The 19,781-nt window shown below is 42.3% G+C and overlaps 1 protein-coding gene across 7 annotated transcripts in view; it reads left to right on the top strand.

Annotated features, from left to right (window-relative positions):
* Positions 1-19,674, top strand: part of larp1 (La ribonucleoprotein 1, translational regulator) — a 58,714-nt gene extending 39,040 nt beyond the window's left edge. For 2 of the 7 annotated variants that reach the window (XM_085364666.1, XM_085364672.1), the window contains exons 5-21: positions 1,436-1,586; positions 3,621-3,755; positions 4,272-4,424; positions 6,924-7,086; positions 8,546-8,690; positions 9,184-9,364; positions 9,546-9,727; positions 10,041-10,145; positions 10,336-10,662; positions 11,593-11,716; positions 14,114-14,319; positions 14,418-14,524; positions 14,717-14,874; positions 15,001-15,145; positions 15,350-15,459; positions 15,570-15,697; positions 16,426-19,674. In XM_085364666.1, coding sequence (XP_085220792.1) covers positions 1,436-1,586; positions 3,621-3,755; positions 4,272-4,424; positions 6,924-7,086; positions 8,546-8,690; positions 9,184-9,364; positions 9,546-9,727; positions 10,041-10,145; positions 10,336-10,662; positions 11,593-11,716; positions 14,114-14,319; positions 14,418-14,524; positions 14,717-14,874; positions 15,001-15,145; positions 15,350-15,459; positions 15,570-15,697; positions 16,426-16,650 — 2,745 coding nt within the window. In that variant the 3' untranslated portion in view covers positions 16,651-19,674. The remainder of the gene's footprint in view (positions 1-1,435; positions 1,587-3,620; positions 3,756-4,271; positions 4,425-6,923; positions 7,087-8,545; positions 8,691-9,183; positions 9,365-9,545; positions 9,728-10,040; positions 10,146-10,335; positions 10,663-11,592; positions 11,717-14,113; positions 14,320-14,417; positions 14,525-14,716; positions 14,875-15,000; positions 15,146-15,349; positions 15,460-15,569; positions 15,698-16,425) is intronic. The other 5 variants (XM_085364671.1, XM_085364670.1, XM_085364667.1 and 2 more) reach the window with 5 other exon arrangements.
* Positions 19,675-19,781: the final 107 nt, after the last annotated feature.

Below are 19,781 nucleotides of genomic sequence, written 5' to 3'. Positions count from 1 at the left end.
TGTAATGTTTAGGCCCAGCACGTGTCAGCTTTGCATAATACACAGTTATATATTTGAAAGGAATTACTTTAGCTGGTGTGTAAGGTCAGATGTGCAGTCACTGTCTGAAATCGTATCAAGAATTATGAGTAATCTGGTTTATGTTCACCTGAAGTAATTATTTTCAGCAAAGTGGAACGTTCGAGCCTTGCAAGATTCTTAATTTTCTGTTGGAGGTACAAAGTTAAAAAGACAGATTACAAATTGTCTCTCTTAAAGCTACAAACAAATAAAATTATGTGTAATACAAATGCTTTCAGTAGCAAGATTTGAAATGGGTTCCTTCAGCTTTTGGTGTAATTTAATTTAAAAATGCTTTTATTTTGTAGTATAATTTCATACTTTGCACTTTTTTAATGTTGACTTTTTTACAGACTGCTTTGTTTCTTACTGTTGTTCAGAAATACCAAGTCTGTTTGGGTTGGTCTGGTCTTTGAATTGAGTTTGTATGATCATATTAAACTTAATAAAGGGTGTGCATGGCTGTGCGTGTTCATGGAAATGAACTTGCTTTTATTTACCCAACTTCACACAAATTTACGTGACTCTTGTGCAAAGACCTCAGGAGTGCCATAGTTTGCAGATATGCATGTTGCTGATTGCTGAGCTGTCATAACACAGAGGAGTGGCCGATTTGAATAAACTACTATATCAGCTCTGGGAGCAAAGATAACCAGCAGAGCCACTTTATATATGGTGAACTACCCAGTGTCCGTTACTGTGCCAGGTTATGCTGGGGTGTAGGGCAGTAGGAGCAGTGTGTTACTCTGCTGCAGTCCCAAAAAAAGGTCACGTAAACCCCAAACCACATGCAAAGTTACCTTTGTCCCAATCACCTTTATGACCTGGTGGGTATTTGCAGTTTTAGCCTTCATTAAACATCAGTCCACCATATTTATTAATCCAAAGCCTCTTGATTTTACACACTAGACTGCTGGTTTAGGAGCTTCTTTTTCCTGTTTGCATTCGATTTATTGCAAACTTTATTTTTAAAAACTAAAAAAAAAAATTGATTTAAAATACTAAAAAAGACTGCTGGCTGTGTGTGTGCGTATGTAAACATACTGAGTTGCTCAACTCTAGGTCAAGATTATAAAAGTGATGTTGGTTCAGTGAAAATGAGCCCTTGGTTACTGAAAGCTAACCTGTCCCGTCAAAGTGCCAACTGTTAAAGGGTTTTTAAATAATGCTTTAATTTTACTGAAATCAAATGGTAAAAATGTCTAACATTATACAGAATCTTTGCCAGTGTAATTTGTTAAGCAAGTGTATTAAGAATTCATTGTGGCAAGTTCCATATAATTCAAGTCTTACATGAAATTGTCTCAGTCTCCTTTCATGGACTTTTCTTCGCCTCCTCTAAATAGCGGTTTGAATGTGTTTCCCGTCTACTTAGGGCACCAAAAAGACGATGGTTAAAAAGGAGTCAAAGGAGAAAAGGGAGAGCAATGAAGAGAGCAAGGAGAACGTGAAGGCCAAGTCAGACGACTCGGGAGAGGAAAAGAACGGTGACGACGACTCCCAGAAGAACGGACCGAAGAAAAAAGGTGACCAATGATCAAACTGATTTAATCATTTGTCTGTAATTATAGTGCTTGCTAAAGAATCTGGTTTTGACATTAAAACGTTTGAAGGAAAAAGTCCACTCTGAGCTTTTGGGGTTCTCGCTTTTAAATAATTGGCTTCATTAGTATCTGGTGCTAAAGTTGGTGGTAAGGTTGATGAAATACAAATGAAAGGATTTCAGTTAAGCAGCTCTAAAAATGGCAGTAATGACTCCAGAACTGTGAACTAAGATGTTAGGATTGTGCTGCTGTTTTTTGTTGTTGTTTTTGCTCTTAAATGGCCAGTCAAAGGATCAGTAACCGGTACAGGGGTACACATTATGTGGTAGATGATTTTGTGCTCTCCACTTGTGCCTTTGCAAATACGCCGTACTCCCCGTGTAATATCAGAGAACAAAAGGCCACTTTTGCCTACGTTTATCAGTGTTTCAGATGCGTTCACTCCACGTGTAAAGGGTAAAGTGAGTGCAAGATAAGTTGGGTCTTTCATGGCTGCTTAAACAAAGCGTGTTTTAATTGTAATAACCACGTTAGTAGTGTGGGAGCAAATCTAAATAAGCAGAGTCAGTTACAGTACAAGGTTGTATCACTCGAAGTCAAATACAGGTTGCCTTTTAAATTCGTGCCCATAACTGATCATTTAGGAGAAGTTTGTGGTGGCTGGTTATAGTTTAGCAGTTTTGGCAGCAGTTAAAGGTTTAAACCGTGCCAGCCAGGCAGCCAGCGAGTGCTTTCTGACCTTCACAGCATAGCTGGCCCTCAGTGTGCATGGCTGAATTTGCTCTGTGTGTGTGGAGGAGGGGGGCGTTTCCTGGCTCTCATGTTTTCATCACCCCTCAAAAAACATACCGGCATACAAATGGTCTGGCACGAATTTTAGGACCGACCTTCCCGTTCGTTTTCTTTTCCTAACAATTCAGGCCAGTTGTTGTATTGATGAAGAGACTTAAACAATGAAGTTATTTATACACTGAATTGCAGTATTTAAGATCAGTGCATACAGTGCACATTTTTATGTACTCGTATCAATTTTAAAGCAGTTGGGTTTATAATAGTAAAACTTCTTGTTCCTGGAGATGCATTTGTCAGTTTTTGTATATGTGCTGTGGAGGTGATGAGTTTCATGTCTCTTCTCTGACTAAAATGTTAAAATGAAGAGAACTTGAACAACTCTGATCACAGTATTGAAGCAAATGAATCATGTTTTTCGTGCCCATCAAAAAGGTTTTGGCTTTCAGCCACAGGTAAATCACCAGGACTCTGAGTAAAACACGCTCTGTTTTAAGTAGAGTTTAATTGGCTCTAGTTGTCCAGCAGGCTGCCTTGCAGAGCTGCAGTTTAAAAGGACAGCTGATTGTCACGGTGTGACGTGGACACATGGGTAAGGTTTTCAGATACCACAAGCAGGAGGGAGGGAGAAGGGAAATGACGGGTCTGGGCTTGCACGGAAGGCTGCAATTGCCACAAAATGTGGAATATAAGTAAATTTACAAGCTACCTTTTTAAGCGAGATGCATAAGTAAACAAAGAACTGCTGTCAAGTACAAGCAACCAAGTATTTTAAGAACAAGAGGGTTGATGACCACATCTCTTACATTTGCAGGGACAGTCACTTCCCTTCTTTATTGCACATGCTGTCTATCACAAACTTAACCACATGTCCACACAGCACCCTGACAACCAGCAGTCCTTTCAGATGGCAGCTCTGTGAGGCACCCTGCTGGACAGCCAGGGTACTGCAGGATACATTTACATCTATGAAAGTCCTGGAAGCGATTATCAGTTTTTCAGAATAAAAGTTGTATGTTTATCACATGCACATATCTAAAGGCTATTAGAATCAGCCAATCATCTAGCTTACAGATATACTGTTTCTAAACACAAAAAGCATGGTGGTGATTAAGATATTCATTTGGTAGATGTAAGAATGACTAAATAAAATAACATCATCTGAAACAGTCCGTGGATTTGTTCTTCCTTTTAACGGTGTTTCCTCTACATGTCATTTGAAAACAGGAAACAAGCAGAAGTGGGTTCCTCTGATGATCGAGGTGAAGTCAGAGGGGCCCAGGGAGCGCTCGGCCTCTAGGAACAACAGCAGACAGAATGAAAACCCGCGCTTGCCTCCCAACGCCAGGAACGACCTCAGAGGTTAGTCTGTGACGTCTTCACGTGGTAACAGGTTTATTTTGGGTGAGAGGTAGTAGGAAGTTGGCTCCACATGGCGGTCATCTCTGGTGCTTGCACATGATAGCACATCTGAATATGCGACTACTGGAAGTGGCTTTGATGCCGTGTCTTTAGATGTTGATAATACAGAGCTTATTATTACATTTAGCTGGTTAAGAAAGTGCACATGACTCAGCAGCAGGATGTGGAGAGGTGTGTGTGTGTGTGTGCGCGTGTGCATGCTCGACTGCTAATTTTATACTTCTGCTTTGATAGCTTCACTATTCAGCTGTGCACTTCACGTATTACTCCACTTGTGTTCAGGAAATGAAATCTACTCGCTGTTAGGAAGACGCTGTATCGTATTCAAATGTGTTTTATCACAATTTAGAAAACTAGTAAGAAAGAATTAGTTAGCCTCATTGGATATTTGTTCAGACCTACTTATCCAGTCTGGTTTAGTGTTTGCTGACAGGAATATGGTTGGCTTCCCTGCAGATTGGCATAGCCAAAAGTATGAGCGCGAGTGGCGTGACGACCACGATGAGGTTTCCAGCGTGAAGAGTGAGGGGGCGCCATTCCGCGGAGGATTCAGAGGTCGAGGACGTGGAAGAGGAAGAGGTCGGGGACGAGGCAGAGGTGCCGGGAGAGGTACATCTTACTCGTTTTAGACGACTCAAAAATATCAAAAGAACACTTTTTTTTCACCGCTAGGCAGGTGTCCTCAAAATGTTTATAAGTAATATAATATGAACATCGCTTTTGTTTTGTTTTTTTTAACCACAGTAAGTTTTTTTTTTTTTTTTCCTTTTAAGTTAAAAGGCTGACCAGACTGCACTGACAAATCAGCATCATGCAGGATACTTACACACGTTTCCTAATTTGAGGTCTGAATGCACTGAAGCAAGGTGGTAGCCAGATAATAGTGCAATAGCAGTGACACAGCAGAAGTCACATCTCAGCACAAAAGTAGCCTTGTAGTGTTTTCTCTGGAAATTCTAAGAAAAAGTATAACATGATTTCTTAATGCTGGAGAAAACGAGCTGCACAGTATTGTCACATAATAAAGCGTTTCTTCCTTGGATGGCATATCCTGGTTGGAGCTTTTTAACCAGCAGCAGCAGAAACTTCCATCCACCATTTGTTCTTCCTGTCATATGGACCGCAGCTAGCAACGCTTGTTTGAATGTGTTTACATTTGAGCTGCACTGGCTGTACTCTGCTGTGTATTTTTTAGCCCCAAGTGGTGAAACAGGTTTATTTTTCACTGTTGGCAGGAACTGTTTTCATGCATATTTATGCAGAGTATTGTGTGTGGAGATTGTTGAAGTAGGCCTCTTTTTAGATACTGAATCATCATTGGAGGCACACGAGTGTTCCTCGGTCTTGGACGTGCCATTGTGCACACCAGGGGACGTAAACGTGGGGTATCGCTATATAACATTTTTATATCACTTAAGAATTTACAGCTATTATTGCAGACGCTGTGATATGGCAGAGCGCTTGGTATCACTATAAGAGATGTGCTGCAGAAGTGATGAGCTCTTCATGTCTCTTCTCTGACTAAACATCTGTGGAGAGAACTTTCACAACTCTGATCTCAGCACTGAAAGTAAAGCTGCCTGGGCTAAATCCTTTCAAAATTACTTTCACAGGAGACATCGCAGTTTTTAATTTTGTACCGTTTGGTTGGTGATGTCAGTGTTTTGAGTGTTTTGAGTGCTTTGACAAACCCATTACCCACACAGCTTTTGTGGAAAGACTCCCCATGAACTTAAGTGAATTTGTCTTAATACTATAGTTTGAGGGTTTTACTTCCAGTCCAGTCTTCTGTTCATCTGCAATCATGGAGTACAGCAACTTTCTCTTTATCAATGTTTCAAGGATTTAAGCTGGTGAATTGGATGAATTAAGTTGGTACAGGTAGACAGTGTCTTATCTAGTTTTGGTTGCTTTGGCTGCCACGGCTCTGAATCCGAGTGTTTGATGACCCTGATCTGGCCCCCACCAAGGCTAGAGTAAAAACAAAAAAGTGCAATAACAACCAGAGAGTGTTGGAATGAGGACTGGCCTTGGCTCCAGCAGGAGAAACTGGTTTCCCTGAAGGCTTGTTGGTTTTGGCCAGAGTCTCCCTCCCACTTCCCTGTTGTTTTCACTCTCTTCATACATACATTTTTCCTTATTCCAACCCCCCCACCTCTCTCTTCATGTACTCATTTTCCTCCTTTTATCCTAAACCCTCCTTCCCAGAAGCACCGGCTACTCATAAACTTTATAACGGTGCCCAAAAATGTGAGTGAAGCAATTTTATTTCCACTTTTCTCCCTTTTTTCCAACTTTTTTTGAGGTTGTTGACTTTGAGCAGCGCTGAAGAGACTTTCAGTTAATGCTCAGCACATGAACTTTGTCTTTGTGTATTTACTCAGCCCTCAAGTGGGTGCCCTCCTACATATGCCAATACACATACACACAGTGTAATTGTATTTTAAGAGGCTCACTGCTCCTTCACTTCTGCGTTCTTTATAATTTACATCTTAACACTTTTTTTTTTTCTTGGCTGTGCCTTGAATAGCTTTTGAGTTAAACAGCAGTTAAACTTGAGACTTATTCTCATTAATCTGCTCCTACTTACTGATTGTCAGTCTGCTGTTTTCATTCTTGTGTAACCTTCGATAATTCTCACTCCTAACTATAACTAGCAGCGTAAGTGACAATATGGTACGAAAGAGATGCAATAAATGGAACATTTAAAAACTATTCTTAGGGGATTTTTAATAGAAATGGTGAAACACAACAAAATTAACAGTACTTGAATAAGAATTAATGCTTTGGGGGTGAGTGTCAGTATAAGAGTCTTCTCTCATGTCTTCAATGTGAGAGCCATCAGATAGCATCGATCTGAGAACAAAGATGCACCTCCCAATCAATTTTGCTGCCTACTAATAGCAAGTGGAAGAATTTTAATCTTTTGATTGGCTGGTTTTGCAAGAAATGAATAGTAAAGGGTAAAAACGATGTGAGCACTGATAGCTGAGAAGGTTCACAACGCAGAGAGTATCTGCTGTTCCCGTGCACAGTCTTTCACACGAGTAATGTATGCACGCCGTGCTGCACGCTTTCTGTCTAACCGACTGCTCCTCTCCCTTCAAGGCCACTACGACTATCACTACAGCTACAAGTCCTACGACGTAAAAGACGGACCCTACGGACAGAAGTTCAGCAACTCTGTGACCTACTATTACGACAACATGAGCAGCAATGACCTTTACTCTGTCGATCAGGATCTGCTGAAGGACTACATCAAGCGGCAAATGTGAGTTTAGCTTTTCTGTCACAGGAATAGGTCGATGTCGGGGGGGGTAAACTCGTATTTATTGGGTTGCGTTCAGACATTATGTGCAGATGTGCTGCAGAAGTGATGAGCTCTTCATGTCTCTTCTCTGACTAAATGACGGTGGAGAGAACTTTTCACAACTCTGATCTCAGCATTGAAGCATAATGAGATGAAGTGATTGGCTTTTGCAAAGATGGCAGACCTTAAGGTTGCATGATGTCACATCTTGACGTCATGGCTTGGCTTTTCTTCCTCCTAAGATTAGAGCTGCTTAATTTGGGGAATTGCTGCAAATAATGTCAGTTAAATGGGTTCTACTGGTACAAACTGTTATTAGACATTTGTGGTGTGGCGCTGGAGATGGAGCTAAACATCATCGGTGCTTGACACTAGCAGCTTGAGCCTCTACACTTGAATCTGGTTGGTGGCCGAGTTGCACTGTGATTTGCTTGATAAGGAAACATGGAGAAACCCCCCCCCCCCCCCCCCCAGTATTTCTGGTTCTGCAACATCAGCTTTGATCATTTGCGTTCATCTTTCAGCACTTTGCAGTTGCATCTCACTCTCCAGATTCTGAGTAGTGTGACCTCATTTGTCTGGCACCAGATTTAAACGGCTATTGTTCCACCTCATCGTGTCATATTCTGGATTTTGTTTTAGGCAAATTATCTGTGTGACACGGACACACACAATGAATCAAACTATGATGGATCAAAAAGAAACTGGTTTCATCACATCTTTGTTCCCATTACAGTCAACTGCTTTAAACCAGAGCTGTTAAACTGATTGAAGTTGATCAGCACCTTAGGGCCCAGTTTGATCTTACGAGGTTCAGATCTCAACTGATGTCTAGAAATCCTTCAAAGTTTTCATACGTTTACACTCCTGTGTTGTAAGACTGTTATCCCCACAGCAGGACTAGCAGTGCATTTCACTGATGAAATTGGAGTCATTTTCACTCTTTGGAAAGTCACACATTTAGTTGATTTTGGACTCTTTCGGAAAGCCACATTTGGCCCCCGGTCTGCATGCTTAACAGTCTTGTTGTCGATAAGTGGTTAAGTTTACTTCACTTATAAGAATAAAGTATCTCTTTTCAACATTACTGAAGCTGTTCAGATTATACCTGACATAGTCCAGTAAAGCACCTGCTGCTGGAGATGCTGTGTGTGTCGAAACAATACATTTTTGGCCAACTTACTCAGGCTCTGAAACCTTGTTAAATCCTCTGTTTTTAGTTTGGAAGATATGTGATGACTGTTGACATCTAGACAATGTTACATAACCAGTCGTAACAAAAATAAGTTTTCATTCAGTCTTTCCCTGTGATTTTTTTTTTTCCTTTTCTCACTTTACTTCCCTCTGATGTCAAAGACTAGGCATGAAATACCAGCATCTGCTGACCACTTTTCTCCCTGTGTTTTTTTTTCCCTTCCAGTGAGTACTACTTCAGCCTAGACAACCTGGAGAGAGACTTTTTCTTGCGGAGGAAGATGGATCAGGAGGGTTTCCTGCCCATCGGACTCATCGCCAGTTTTCACAGAGTTCAGGCCCTCACTACCGACGTCAACATCATTCTGGATGTAAGCGCGTTTCTTTGACTGGTTGAATGATGTCAGTCAGTGAAGACATTTAAAAATTCATGTTAAACGCAGTCAGAACTGGTCTGAAAGCGGCTGTAGGACAGAAAAACAAGCAATTAAATTGCATAAAAAATAATGTGAAGCAGCGTTCAAGTTAAAATGCACTAAAGGAAAAAAACCTTTGGGGACTGTGTTTTCTAGAAGCTTCTGTAGTTCATTATGTGAAACAATTTTCTGTCCAGAAGTAGCTCGAGGGTACCAAACAACAAATATTTGGCAGGTCATTTTTGGGTTTTTGTACAACTTCAAAAAATGAATAAATACATTAAAAAATGATGCAGCTCTAATTAGTGACCTTTAGATTTGCTACTGGGATATTTTCACCTTTGGACAGAGTCAGTCTGGGTAGTTTTCCCGTTTCTTGTCAATACATGAATGGTCGCAAATTTCTACTAATCACCTGGGCTAACCGGTCCCTCATCTGTCCCGTCAGGCGTTAAAGGACAGTAAGGAAGTGGAAATTATCGACATGAAGATCCGTCGGAAGGTGGACCCGGAGAAGTGGCCGCTGCCGGGCCTGAACATGCCAAACATGCCGCACACGCATACGGACTTCTCCCAGCTCATCAACTGCCCCGAGTTTGTTCCAAGACAAATGGCTGAGGAGCCCAGAGGTGAGCACTCTGACCTGAAGCTGCACATTTTGTAATGTTTAGCATTTAACTGACCCTCAATTCTGCATCACGTGAAATGAGCATTTCCCTCATTTACATGAAGAAAGTGAGAATTTTAAGATAAGTAATCCTTGCCTGGTGATCAAAGTTAATGTTGACTGTAATCTTCTCTCTGCTGCAGGTCTGCCCAGGGCCTCCACACCAATGCAACAACAGACCAAGGCTGAACCAGATGTCTCCAACCTCAAGACCATGCCCAAGGGCCTCTCAGCTAGTCTCCCTGACCTGGACTCAGAGTCCTGGATCGAGGTTAAGAAGAGACCCAGACCTTCCCCGGCCAGACCCAAGGTCAGCTCAGAAAAGGTGAAATTCAGAGCAAAACACAAACGAGATGTTGAATTAAAAACGTTTTAAGAAGGAAGTGATCATGTGTGGTTGTTAGACAAAATGAACCTCTAATATAATGACTATCATATCACTTTTGCTTCACAGCAGCAGGCACTGCAGTTTATTTTATTCTTTTAACTGCAGCATATATTTTTGCATGACCCCATTGCATCACTTTCCTTTTGTTTTAGTCTTTTCACATCATTCTTTAATCAAACCTCGCTTTCCGTACCCTCCTCCACCACCTCCTTCCTTTATTTCCCCTTGTTTGATCGGTTGACTGATGAAGTCCTCCTCATTACACTATCAGCAGCAGAAGGAAAAGGATGAGTCGATTCGCTCCCCGGTGCCCCAGCCCGGCTCCTCACCCTCCGCTGCTACCTCAGGAAATAAGGTGAGGAAGGAAATGTGTGTTATATAATGTGTTTGTGCTATTTTATTTAGAGTCTTGTTGAGATTGAGACTGTAGCTTCATCTTTCTGCAACTCTGTGATTTTTAAATCTGCACCTTTTTTAATCTTTATCAGTTTTTCAGTTAACTTACATAATCAGCTAACGTTTGAATATTTTGTTTTGTCACTCAGGACGGAGCCGAGCAGGACGAACCCGAGGAGCTCGACTTCATGTTCGACGAGGAGATGGAGCAGATGGACGGACGCCGCAACACCTTCACCGACTGGTCCGACGAGGAAACGGACGGTGAGATCGACGACCACGATGTCAACAAGATCCTGATCGTGACGCAGACGCCGCCCTACCTGAGGAAGCACCCGGGAGGCGACCGCACGGGCCACCACACATCGCGCGCCAAGTTGACCAGCGAGCTGGCCAAGGTGATCAACGACGGGCTCTTCTACTACGAGCAGGACCTGTGGGACGATACGTACGAGCCCGAATACGCCACCATCAAGGTGAGGATGTTCTGCTTGATTCTGCACTTAATCTGGTGGGTTATGAGACGACGACGTCCTGATGTAGAAGTCGGACAGCGTCCAGGTTGTGTCGCTGCCATGTCAGACACGTTTCCACCTGAAGCCTGGTGATGAGTAGATCCTTCAGCTGTTTCTGGATATGGAAACAAAACACCCAACAGAGTTTTTTGTTGTTTTTGTGTTTTTTGTTGTTGTGGCCGCCCATTGTTGCATTGTTGAACTCTTTGTGGCGACCTTCACGTACTCGCCGGCACAAATCCTGTGTCGTGTGGAACAGAGTGTTGCTGTTTATAAATAAACCCCACACGCAAGGCCTCGGCCTGAGGGCTCGAGCTGATGGGCTGCAGGGGAGCTAAAGATGGAAGGTCAGAGATCTGAGGATGCTCGGAGGGATAGAGCCAGTGTGAGTCGCGCTTGATGATCTTGGCAGGGAGGATGATTCGTCGCTGTTTGGTTTTGGTGGCGTTTTTAAACTAGCTTTGTTGTAGAAGGAACAAGAAAACATGCTTTACGGATGTATTCATGTGCAGAAACTTCAGGGTACTTGTGTTGATGTGAACCTGCTGGCTGCTGCGCTCGTGTCAGAGCAGTCAGATGTCAGATATGAGGGCGAAGAGAGTGTTTCTAGCAGCTATTTTTTGCAGCTGTATCTCGCTCTCCAGACTGCTGAAGATAAGGTCTGTTAATAATCGGTTTTGTCCAGAATGTAAGAGACATTTCCTGTGGTGTTTTGGAGTTTACAGGGAAATAATATGAAAATGACTTTATGTGCTTTTTTTCTGGACGATTGAAGTTGGCTTTAAACTTTTATATTTTAATTAATTTGTGACGTTTTCGTATCACGGTTCCCAGAAAGAGACATTTTGTCACGCCTCGTGCATTAACATGTGATTTTTCTCATTTTTACAGCAAGAGGTGGAGAACTTCAAGAAGGTCCACCTGATCAGCCGTGAACAGTTTGACTGCTTGACCCCTGAGCCGCCTGTCGACCCCAACCAGGAAGTCCCACCAGGCCCCCCACGACCCCAGCAGAGTAAGGACTCAAAAACACAGCCAAATATACAACGCTTTTGTGTTTTTAAATAATTATCACACCCAAATCTGAGGATTCTGAGGGAAATCTATGCTGTATACATGTCACAAACTCTAGAGACCTCTCTAGAAGGAAAACACCATGACAGGCCTGTTCACTGCTGTTGAATTCTCCTTTGCGTTTCTGGCTACCTTTTCAATGCAGTTTTTGAATTTATCATTGAAAATAATAATCATTGTCTTAGTACAATCATAGCATCAATATAAGGACTCACAAATGTTAGTAAATTCCCAGATGGAGATTGCCAAAACTATTGAAATGAACACGAAGGGGTGTACAAAGAAGTGGAAATAATAATAAATGCCTTTTTGGGGTGAAAACCCCCACAAAACAAATTGTCCACAACAAAGAGTCAAGTGGCTGGCACCACATGACCACACACTCCCACACTCATGACCACAAGATCATTAACACAAAATGTACCAGAGACGGTAGGGCTGTTCGATATAACGATATATATCGGATGACGATATAAAAACGTCTATCGTTTCATTTTACGCTATCGCTCGTTTCGTGGTGTCGCAAAATAAACTTTTTACGGCAATATTTTTTCATCGTTTTGATGGTCACTGTAGTGGCTATATTAATTTCTTAAAGTTCTCTCTTTCTCTTATATTTAATATAACCACACTATGGACGGACAAGCGCCTGTTTTTATGCGTTGTCATTAGCAACAATGACTGTAACATCATTGCGTGTCCGCTTGTTTATGTTCCACATAAACCTTTCACAATAAAGCTCAGGATCCTGTTGAGACTTTTCAAAATAAACTGAATCACGTGAAAGAGCAGATTATTTATGGATGAGAACCAAAAAAAGAGCTGCCAGGTGCTAAAAAATAAACCTTAGACTCAAACGTTAGAACAGGCTTTTCCCCGCAGCACGCCGTGTAATAAATACTCACAAAGAAAACAGCGGCCGTTACAGCTTATGTCTAAAAATGTGTCGTTTCATGCATCGGTTAAAACACTCGACTCCAGGTACATGACACGCAGCTGGAAACACTTCACGCAAGTAGAGCTGCCCGAGATTCACAGAATTTACAGACAATGTTACATTTTTGTGATTTATATCGTTATCGGACGATAAAATTCTTATATCGGGATATGAGATTTTGGTCATATCGCACAGCCCTAAGAGACGGTCATAAATGCTGTAGGTGATGCTACGACCCACGGCTCTACAAAAGTTCACCACGAACGTCTAAATCACCCATAAGAGATACAGAGAGAGCTGCAAACTGGGCTCTGTTTCACTGAAAGAACAGTCGGGCAGTTCTCGGCTTGTCCAGACCTTTTTTGTTTTCTTTTTCTCCCCCCCCCCCCCCCCGTGTAGGACCCCCATCTTGGAAAAATTCCTAGATGGGAGTCAAGTCTAAGAAGATGAACCCATTTTTAAAAACCAGGCAACCTAGCAGAACCCAGATGAAGACTGGCAACACAACTAGAAGAGCTTAAAAATATAAAATAAATCTCATAGTTGTTGGGGGGATTTTTGTATTGCTGCTTGTGTAAAGAAAGATTTGACGCGAGACCGAAACAGACTGGAAATGAATCAAGAGGATGGGCGTCAGCAAAAACAGAGCAGTGATTCATAGAAATCGCATTTTTATTTTACAGCAGATACATTCAACAGTGCTAATAAATATGCCAACATGTCGACATAGTCCTATGTGAACAATGGTCTGAAGGAATCTTTGAACTCCCTTTGGAACAATTTCCTGAGAGGAAAATTTTGATGGAATGACAAAGGATTGGTAGAAGAGAGGCAGCATGCTGCTCTAAATAATGTCATATTCTTCTGATCTTTCTCTAATTTTAAAATTAGTTTTATTGTGATCGACTCGCCATTAAACATGCTCTGTTAAAGCACCAGCGCTCCACACGTTACTGTGGAAAACCATTGAGTGTTTTGTCCAGAGGTCGGTCTAAAATGACAGAAATGCGGTCTCGCTTTATGACTTGCAAGACAGAGACGACCCAATTTCCAGCAACTTGGTGGTACTCTGTAGGAACTGTTACTGGTCTCCAGTTAAAATCTGCAGTCTTTAAATGTGCTGTAAACGGCTTTAATAACACTCACTATTTTCATTGAGTCATTTTTGTTCAACATCACTCGCATTAAAGAGACATTAAGAAGTTCTGAATCCATGTTGGTTCTGTGGTAACAGCTGTGGCTTTACTGTAGTCCATTATCATCACACTGTGAAATAAATGAAGCTATAAGATCAAAGATGTTGTGACATTAGATGTCTCTTAAAGTGTTTAAGTGTGTGTCGGGACTTTGCGTGTGAAGTTTTTCGGTTCTTTTCTACAACAAATCTATCTTCGTCCACAGTCCCCACAGACGCTTTGGCAAACAAACTCTTCGGTGCCCCCGAGCCCTCCTCAATAGCTCGCTCGCTGCCAACTACCGTGCCTGACTCGCCCAACTACCGCAGTGCCCGGACGCCCCGCACGCCTCGCACGCCTCACCGGAAGGACCCGACCATGACGCCTCGCTTCTACCCAGTTGTGAAGGAAAGTCGGCCCGTCGATGCCAAGGTGAGACGTTGGAATTGTGTTTTAGTGGCAAAACCTGTTGGGTTCAGCATGAAAAGCTCAGCGACTAAACGTGTTGATTTTTCCCCGCGCCCTTTTAGACGCCTAGGAAGAGGAAGACCCGGCACAGCTCCAACCCGCCCCTGGAGTTCCACGTCGGTTGGGTGATGGACTCCAGAGAGCATCGGTCCCGTACCGCCTCCGTCAGGTGAGACCCTCTGCTCTCTGTTACACGCTCTGCAGTCAGCTTTGATAATACCAGAACATAAAAGGAAAAGCATAGAAGATATTCATATTGTGTACTGTCCTTTAAGTAAAATGATCACAAGACTAAAGGTTTACTGAAGGTGGACTTACTTTAGTAGATCTCCACCTAATCCTCCACCTTTCTCTCTATCAGCTCTAATGCAAGCCCATCGGAGGGCACCCCCGCCCTGGGTAACATCGGCTGCACTCCCCAGTCCCTCCCCAAGTTCCAGCACCCATCGCACGAGCTGCTCAAGGAGAACGGCTTCACGCAACACGTTTACCACAAGTACCGCCGGCGTTGCCTAAACGGTGCATTTCCTCATTTTTAAACATCCCTTAAGTTCTGATCAGAGACTGTTTAGCATTAATTATTACAAGTTAATTGAAACTGTGTCCTTTATCTTCATGTATTTGACCACTTTTTCTCCATCACAGAGCGGAAACGGCTGGGAATCGGCCAGTCGCAGGAGATGAACACGCTCTTCCGATTCTGGTCATTTTTCCTGCGGGACCACTTCAACAGGAAAATGTACGAGGAATTCAGACAGCTGGTAGTCGAGGATGGAAAAGAAGGATATAGGTAAGATCTGCAACCTGTGTATGTAGCAGTGACATTACTATTGGACAGTTGGATTTACGTGATGAGGAGAAGAGCAGATGTAAAGCTTTGGCAGCACAGTGGAAACGGGCTCTGTGCAGCTGTCTGAATCTAGCTTTTGTTATTTCCAAAGCTCGGTGTGATCTAATTTCTCTTGTTTCCTCTCTCGACGCTTATGTGTTGCAGGTACGGTTTAGAGTGCTTGTTCAGGTACTACAGCTACGGTCTAGAGAAGAAGTTCAGACCAGACATCTTTAAGGACTTCCAGGAGGAGACCATGAAAGACTACGAAGCTGGTGAGGAAACCTTAAAACACTCTCAGAGGCACCTCAGCAGAGATTTTTATATGAACAAGCTCTTGTCTTCTGTACAGTCACGTTTAACAACATTTGTTTTCTGACCACAGGGCAGCTGTATGGACTTGAGAAGTTCTGGGCCTTCCTTAAATACTCCAAAGCCAAGAACTTGGAGATTGAACCCAAGCTGCAGGAGTGCCTGAGCAAGTTTAAACGCCTCGAAGATTTCAGAATCGACGTAAGTTAAATATTCTTTGAAGTTTGTAGGTATAAGCAGGCTGTAAGGTGTATAATAGGGCTGAAGAGACATGATCTTACTTCCAGTATCGATGATCAGTTCTTAGGTAAGAAAGATTAACTGAGATACAAAAGTTCATAAGAAATTATCCTGAAAAGATTTGAGGTCACACATGAAGTGTCATATCGGATTTAAGCTCTCTGTGATAATAAAGGATATAATCTGATATTTAAATGCTAAGATGAGCCTAAAATTGGTTCATGAACTAACTTCAGGAAGATGATGTGACTTCTGACAGGTGAAAGAAGATGAGCATGAAAGATGTGTGGTCCTATGTCACACTGTGGACAGTTTCAAAGTTGGGTGTCTTCCAAACAAACAACATTTCGATTTAGGATGATGGTCTCACAATGCGTCTACTGACAGGGAGGAAAACAGAAAGTCGGACCAAATGGATGCAAGTGAAATGTGTAAATGGAGTTGAGCCTGAGCAGCAGAAGCTGTTTGCATGTTTCCTTATACTGTTATCATGATCTCACTGACTGAGGCGTCCCACGGAAACAGATACTGTCCTTGGTGCTGATTCACTAGGTTTCATCTGTTTTATCAGGAGTTTACGTGCTTCAAGTTTTCTCCTGTTTGTATCAATAAGAGCTTAAAGGGTTTTTTGAAGCGCAGCATGTTGTTGCCTTAGGCGTGTTATCTAACACGATTATTTCTGCTTCTAGCCGCCTATGGAGGAAGGAAGTCGCCGAAGACACTCGTCCAGTGGGGATGGTCGCCGCCGGCACCCCTCTCAGCCCTCCAGCCGTCCCCACAGTCAGGCCAGCTCAGGCCCCACCCACGCCACCACCACCCAGGTTCCCACAGCCAAGGATGATGCCAAACCTACCAGCCACAAAGCCCCGGCTCCCACTGCTGATCCCGCATCAAATGCCAAAACACTGAAGTAACTCCACAAACACACTGGCCCACACAGACTAAATTAACCAAGTCTGCAAGTCGCCGGTTCTCTCTGCGCCACAGGAGGGGGAGGGGCATCCAGCTCTTCATTTCAAGCATGTGATATCTTTTTTCTTTTTTTTCCCCTTGTTTTTGCGCCTGTGAAAGGTTTGATAAATAAGAGAGACAATAAATAATATGCCTCGGTTTATTGATCACTGCTAAGGTTTCTGAACTTTTTGTCTTAATGAGGCAAGCAATGGATGGGTCGACAAACCCATCCATTGCAAAACACTTGTGCAGACCTTCGCCGGATGGTTTAGGTTTAACATTCTGGAAAAAAAAATTTTTTTTTCTTCCCTCCTTGTTTTTGGCCCCTCCCTCCCTGTCTCTGGGACCCTCTTTGATCGTCACTGTCCTGCTGGTTGAAAGATCTTTGATCCCTCATCCAAATCTCAGATTAATGATGACTATTTCTTCAGCACGAAGTGGAATTTGAGATGTGGAAATAGTTTGAACAAGACTGAGCATCTAAAAAAAACGCAAAAACAAGCCCCAGTAACGGCCCGCTGGAGGCCGTACTGCTCTTTGACATCCAGTCGGACCAAAGTGGTTAGAACCGAGCAACTAACTTTTTCATCCGCAGCGCCCTGAGAGTTTTCAAAGGGCTAATATATGAAAAAAATAATTTACCTTATGGCTGCACATTGGAGGGGGAAAATATTTAAGGAAGCAAATGATTAAAAAAAAAAAAAAAAAAAGAGAGAGACTTGCATCAACCCCTTGCTATGGACAAGATCATTGAAAGTTGCCTTATTTTAATGGTTTTACTGCTTCTAAGTTGTGCCCGCCACCTTATTGTCGATTGTACAGCATCAGTCACCCATATATCTCACCACCATTTCCAGCTGAGGCCACTAGTTGGTGCTCTCTGCCAAATTTATTTTCCATCCCCCTCAGTCCCCTTTCATCTGTCTTCCAAGTGTCATTTGGTCTGTTACAAGTCCTGTAATTCATCGCTGTGATTGCAAGTTGTGGCTTTTTGTGCTGAAACACGTCAACCTGGTGAAAGTTTGTCAGCGCCCCACCCCTCGCGAAAAAAATAAAATAAAACACTTAAACGTGATGGAGAGTTGGGGTTGATCTCCCTTTGGGTGCTACCTGACTTTCTGTCGTCCTCCACCTTCCCGTCAGATGAGCTGCATCCATCCGTTTGTCCATCCATCCATCCATCCATCAGTTGATCATCAGTGACGCTACAGGACTGGAAATCATTACAATCTGGATTACTTGAAGAGGCGATGGTTACAAAGAGGACCGTCGTCCTGTGACGCAGGTGCTTTGGGTGGAGACACTAACGATGCTAAGACGTTCAGCGAGCTGCCCGCCACCGCTTCCTGGTTCTCACACGGATCCAAACGTAAGGTGCAGGCAAAAACACGGACAGGCAGGTACTGATGTAGCAGCGTGGGCACGCTCAGTAGAAAACGCACCGCTCGACGTCTTGCCTCACTGTGGACTGGATTGTTTGTTCACAACCTGTTGAGTCGTCACTCTTCGTACAGGACTATTAAATCTGATGATATCAAGCAGAAGAGCGACTCTTCCTCCACGAGTGTAAATGTGAAATTTGAGAGATGAACAGAAAAGATAACAGCTCCCCACCTCTTGTTTTATTGTCTATAGTACAGATATATATTTGCCTTACATGTGTACGTACTCTAACTTTTTTTTTTTTTTTTAATGGTCTCATGATTTATCTTTAATGCATTTTAATTTCAATTTGCAGTGTTTGTAGTGTTGTAATGCTGGAGGAGCGCTCTGTGTCGGGCTGATATAAAAACAGAAATGGGAACGTAGCTCACATCGCAAAAGGGAAAGTTGACATCAGGGCGTCAACGGGTCTTCAATGTTTAAAACGAAAAATAATGTGTAAGCTTCTAGTGTTTCATGTTGAAATCAGTTGATTTGATATTTTCTTTTTAGTGAAGATGAGAGAAACATCTCTAATATTACTCTTTTATGCAGCCTTCAGTTTTTCTACAATTAGAATGTATGCAAAGTCTAAAAAAACTGAAGAAAATTCTTTGATTTTTGGGTTTGAACTCAACCAGAAGTTCATCAAATTCTAGTTAAAAGAAATTATAAAAAAAAAATGCACATGTGCAAATAGACATGTGGGAAGAAGTGTTTCCTGCTGACCTACTGAGTGCTTGTAGCTAATGTTTGCTCCAGTCATAACTTCAGTTTGAAACTGCATCAGACACCTGTGCCTGTCTTTCTTTTTTTGGGGGGGGGGGGCCCAGAGGTGGATGTCACATTGTCCTGTCAGTGTTATGTTGTTCAGTTTCTTCCTCTTAAATTTAGAGTTGTATTTAAATGCAAAGTGAAGCTGTACTTGCTTTTTATTTTATTTTTTGCCCACCCTCCCCTTTAATCTTTTATCTTCAGGGAGATTTGGATCAGTTTCAGTTGAAACATCAAAGTGTTTACTGGAGAGGAGGAAAAAAATGAGCTATGAAATAATTCAGAAATGAAAACTCATTTCCCAAAGCCGGCAAAGCCTTTGATGTGATCATCACTCGTCTCGGGACATTTGAGGGGATTCAGGTGCTTTGGGAGTTTTCATCCATCTCTATCGGCATTGAACTGCTGCTGTCCATATAAACTCTAGGGGGCGCTGCCTGTTCAGCTGGTCAGAGTTCCCAGCTGTGCGGGATAAAAGATGGACGTATGGAAGGAAGAGAGGAAACTGAGCAAGATGTGATGTCGCTCAGAGGAATATGGCTGGTTATGATGGCTGGAGACTGGGAGGACAAAATTCCATAAAGCCATATGAATAAGAAATAACTGTATATGAACATCAATAGTTCATTACATTACAGTATCCTAGGCTTGTCATGAGGAAAAAAAAGATGAAAACGAGGAAAAAAGGAACAAAAAAATATATAAAATGGAAAAATGTAAAATACTTGAATGAGATCTTGTATTATAACATTTAATATTCATAATATCTGCTTTGTAGGCTGACGTGATTCGCTATTAGTGTTATTTGTAATTTGTAGTAATTATGCTTTTCCTTTAATAAAGAAAAAAACCCACAAAACGCACAAAAAAACCTCAAACACCAGGTGTCATGTGA

The sequence above is a fragment of the Diplotaxodon limnothrissa genome, linkage group LG10 (genome assembly GCF_057381915.1).
Source record: "Diplotaxodon limnothrissa isolate DT_005_m linkage group LG10, D_limnothrissa_male_GT1.1, whole genome shotgun sequence".
Taxonomy (NCBI): domain Eukaryota; kingdom Metazoa; phylum Chordata; class Actinopteri; order Cichliformes; family Cichlidae; genus Diplotaxodon; species Diplotaxodon limnothrissa.
Note: the sequence above shows the minus strand (reverse complement) of the source record. Positions and strands in the feature narration are given on the sequence as shown.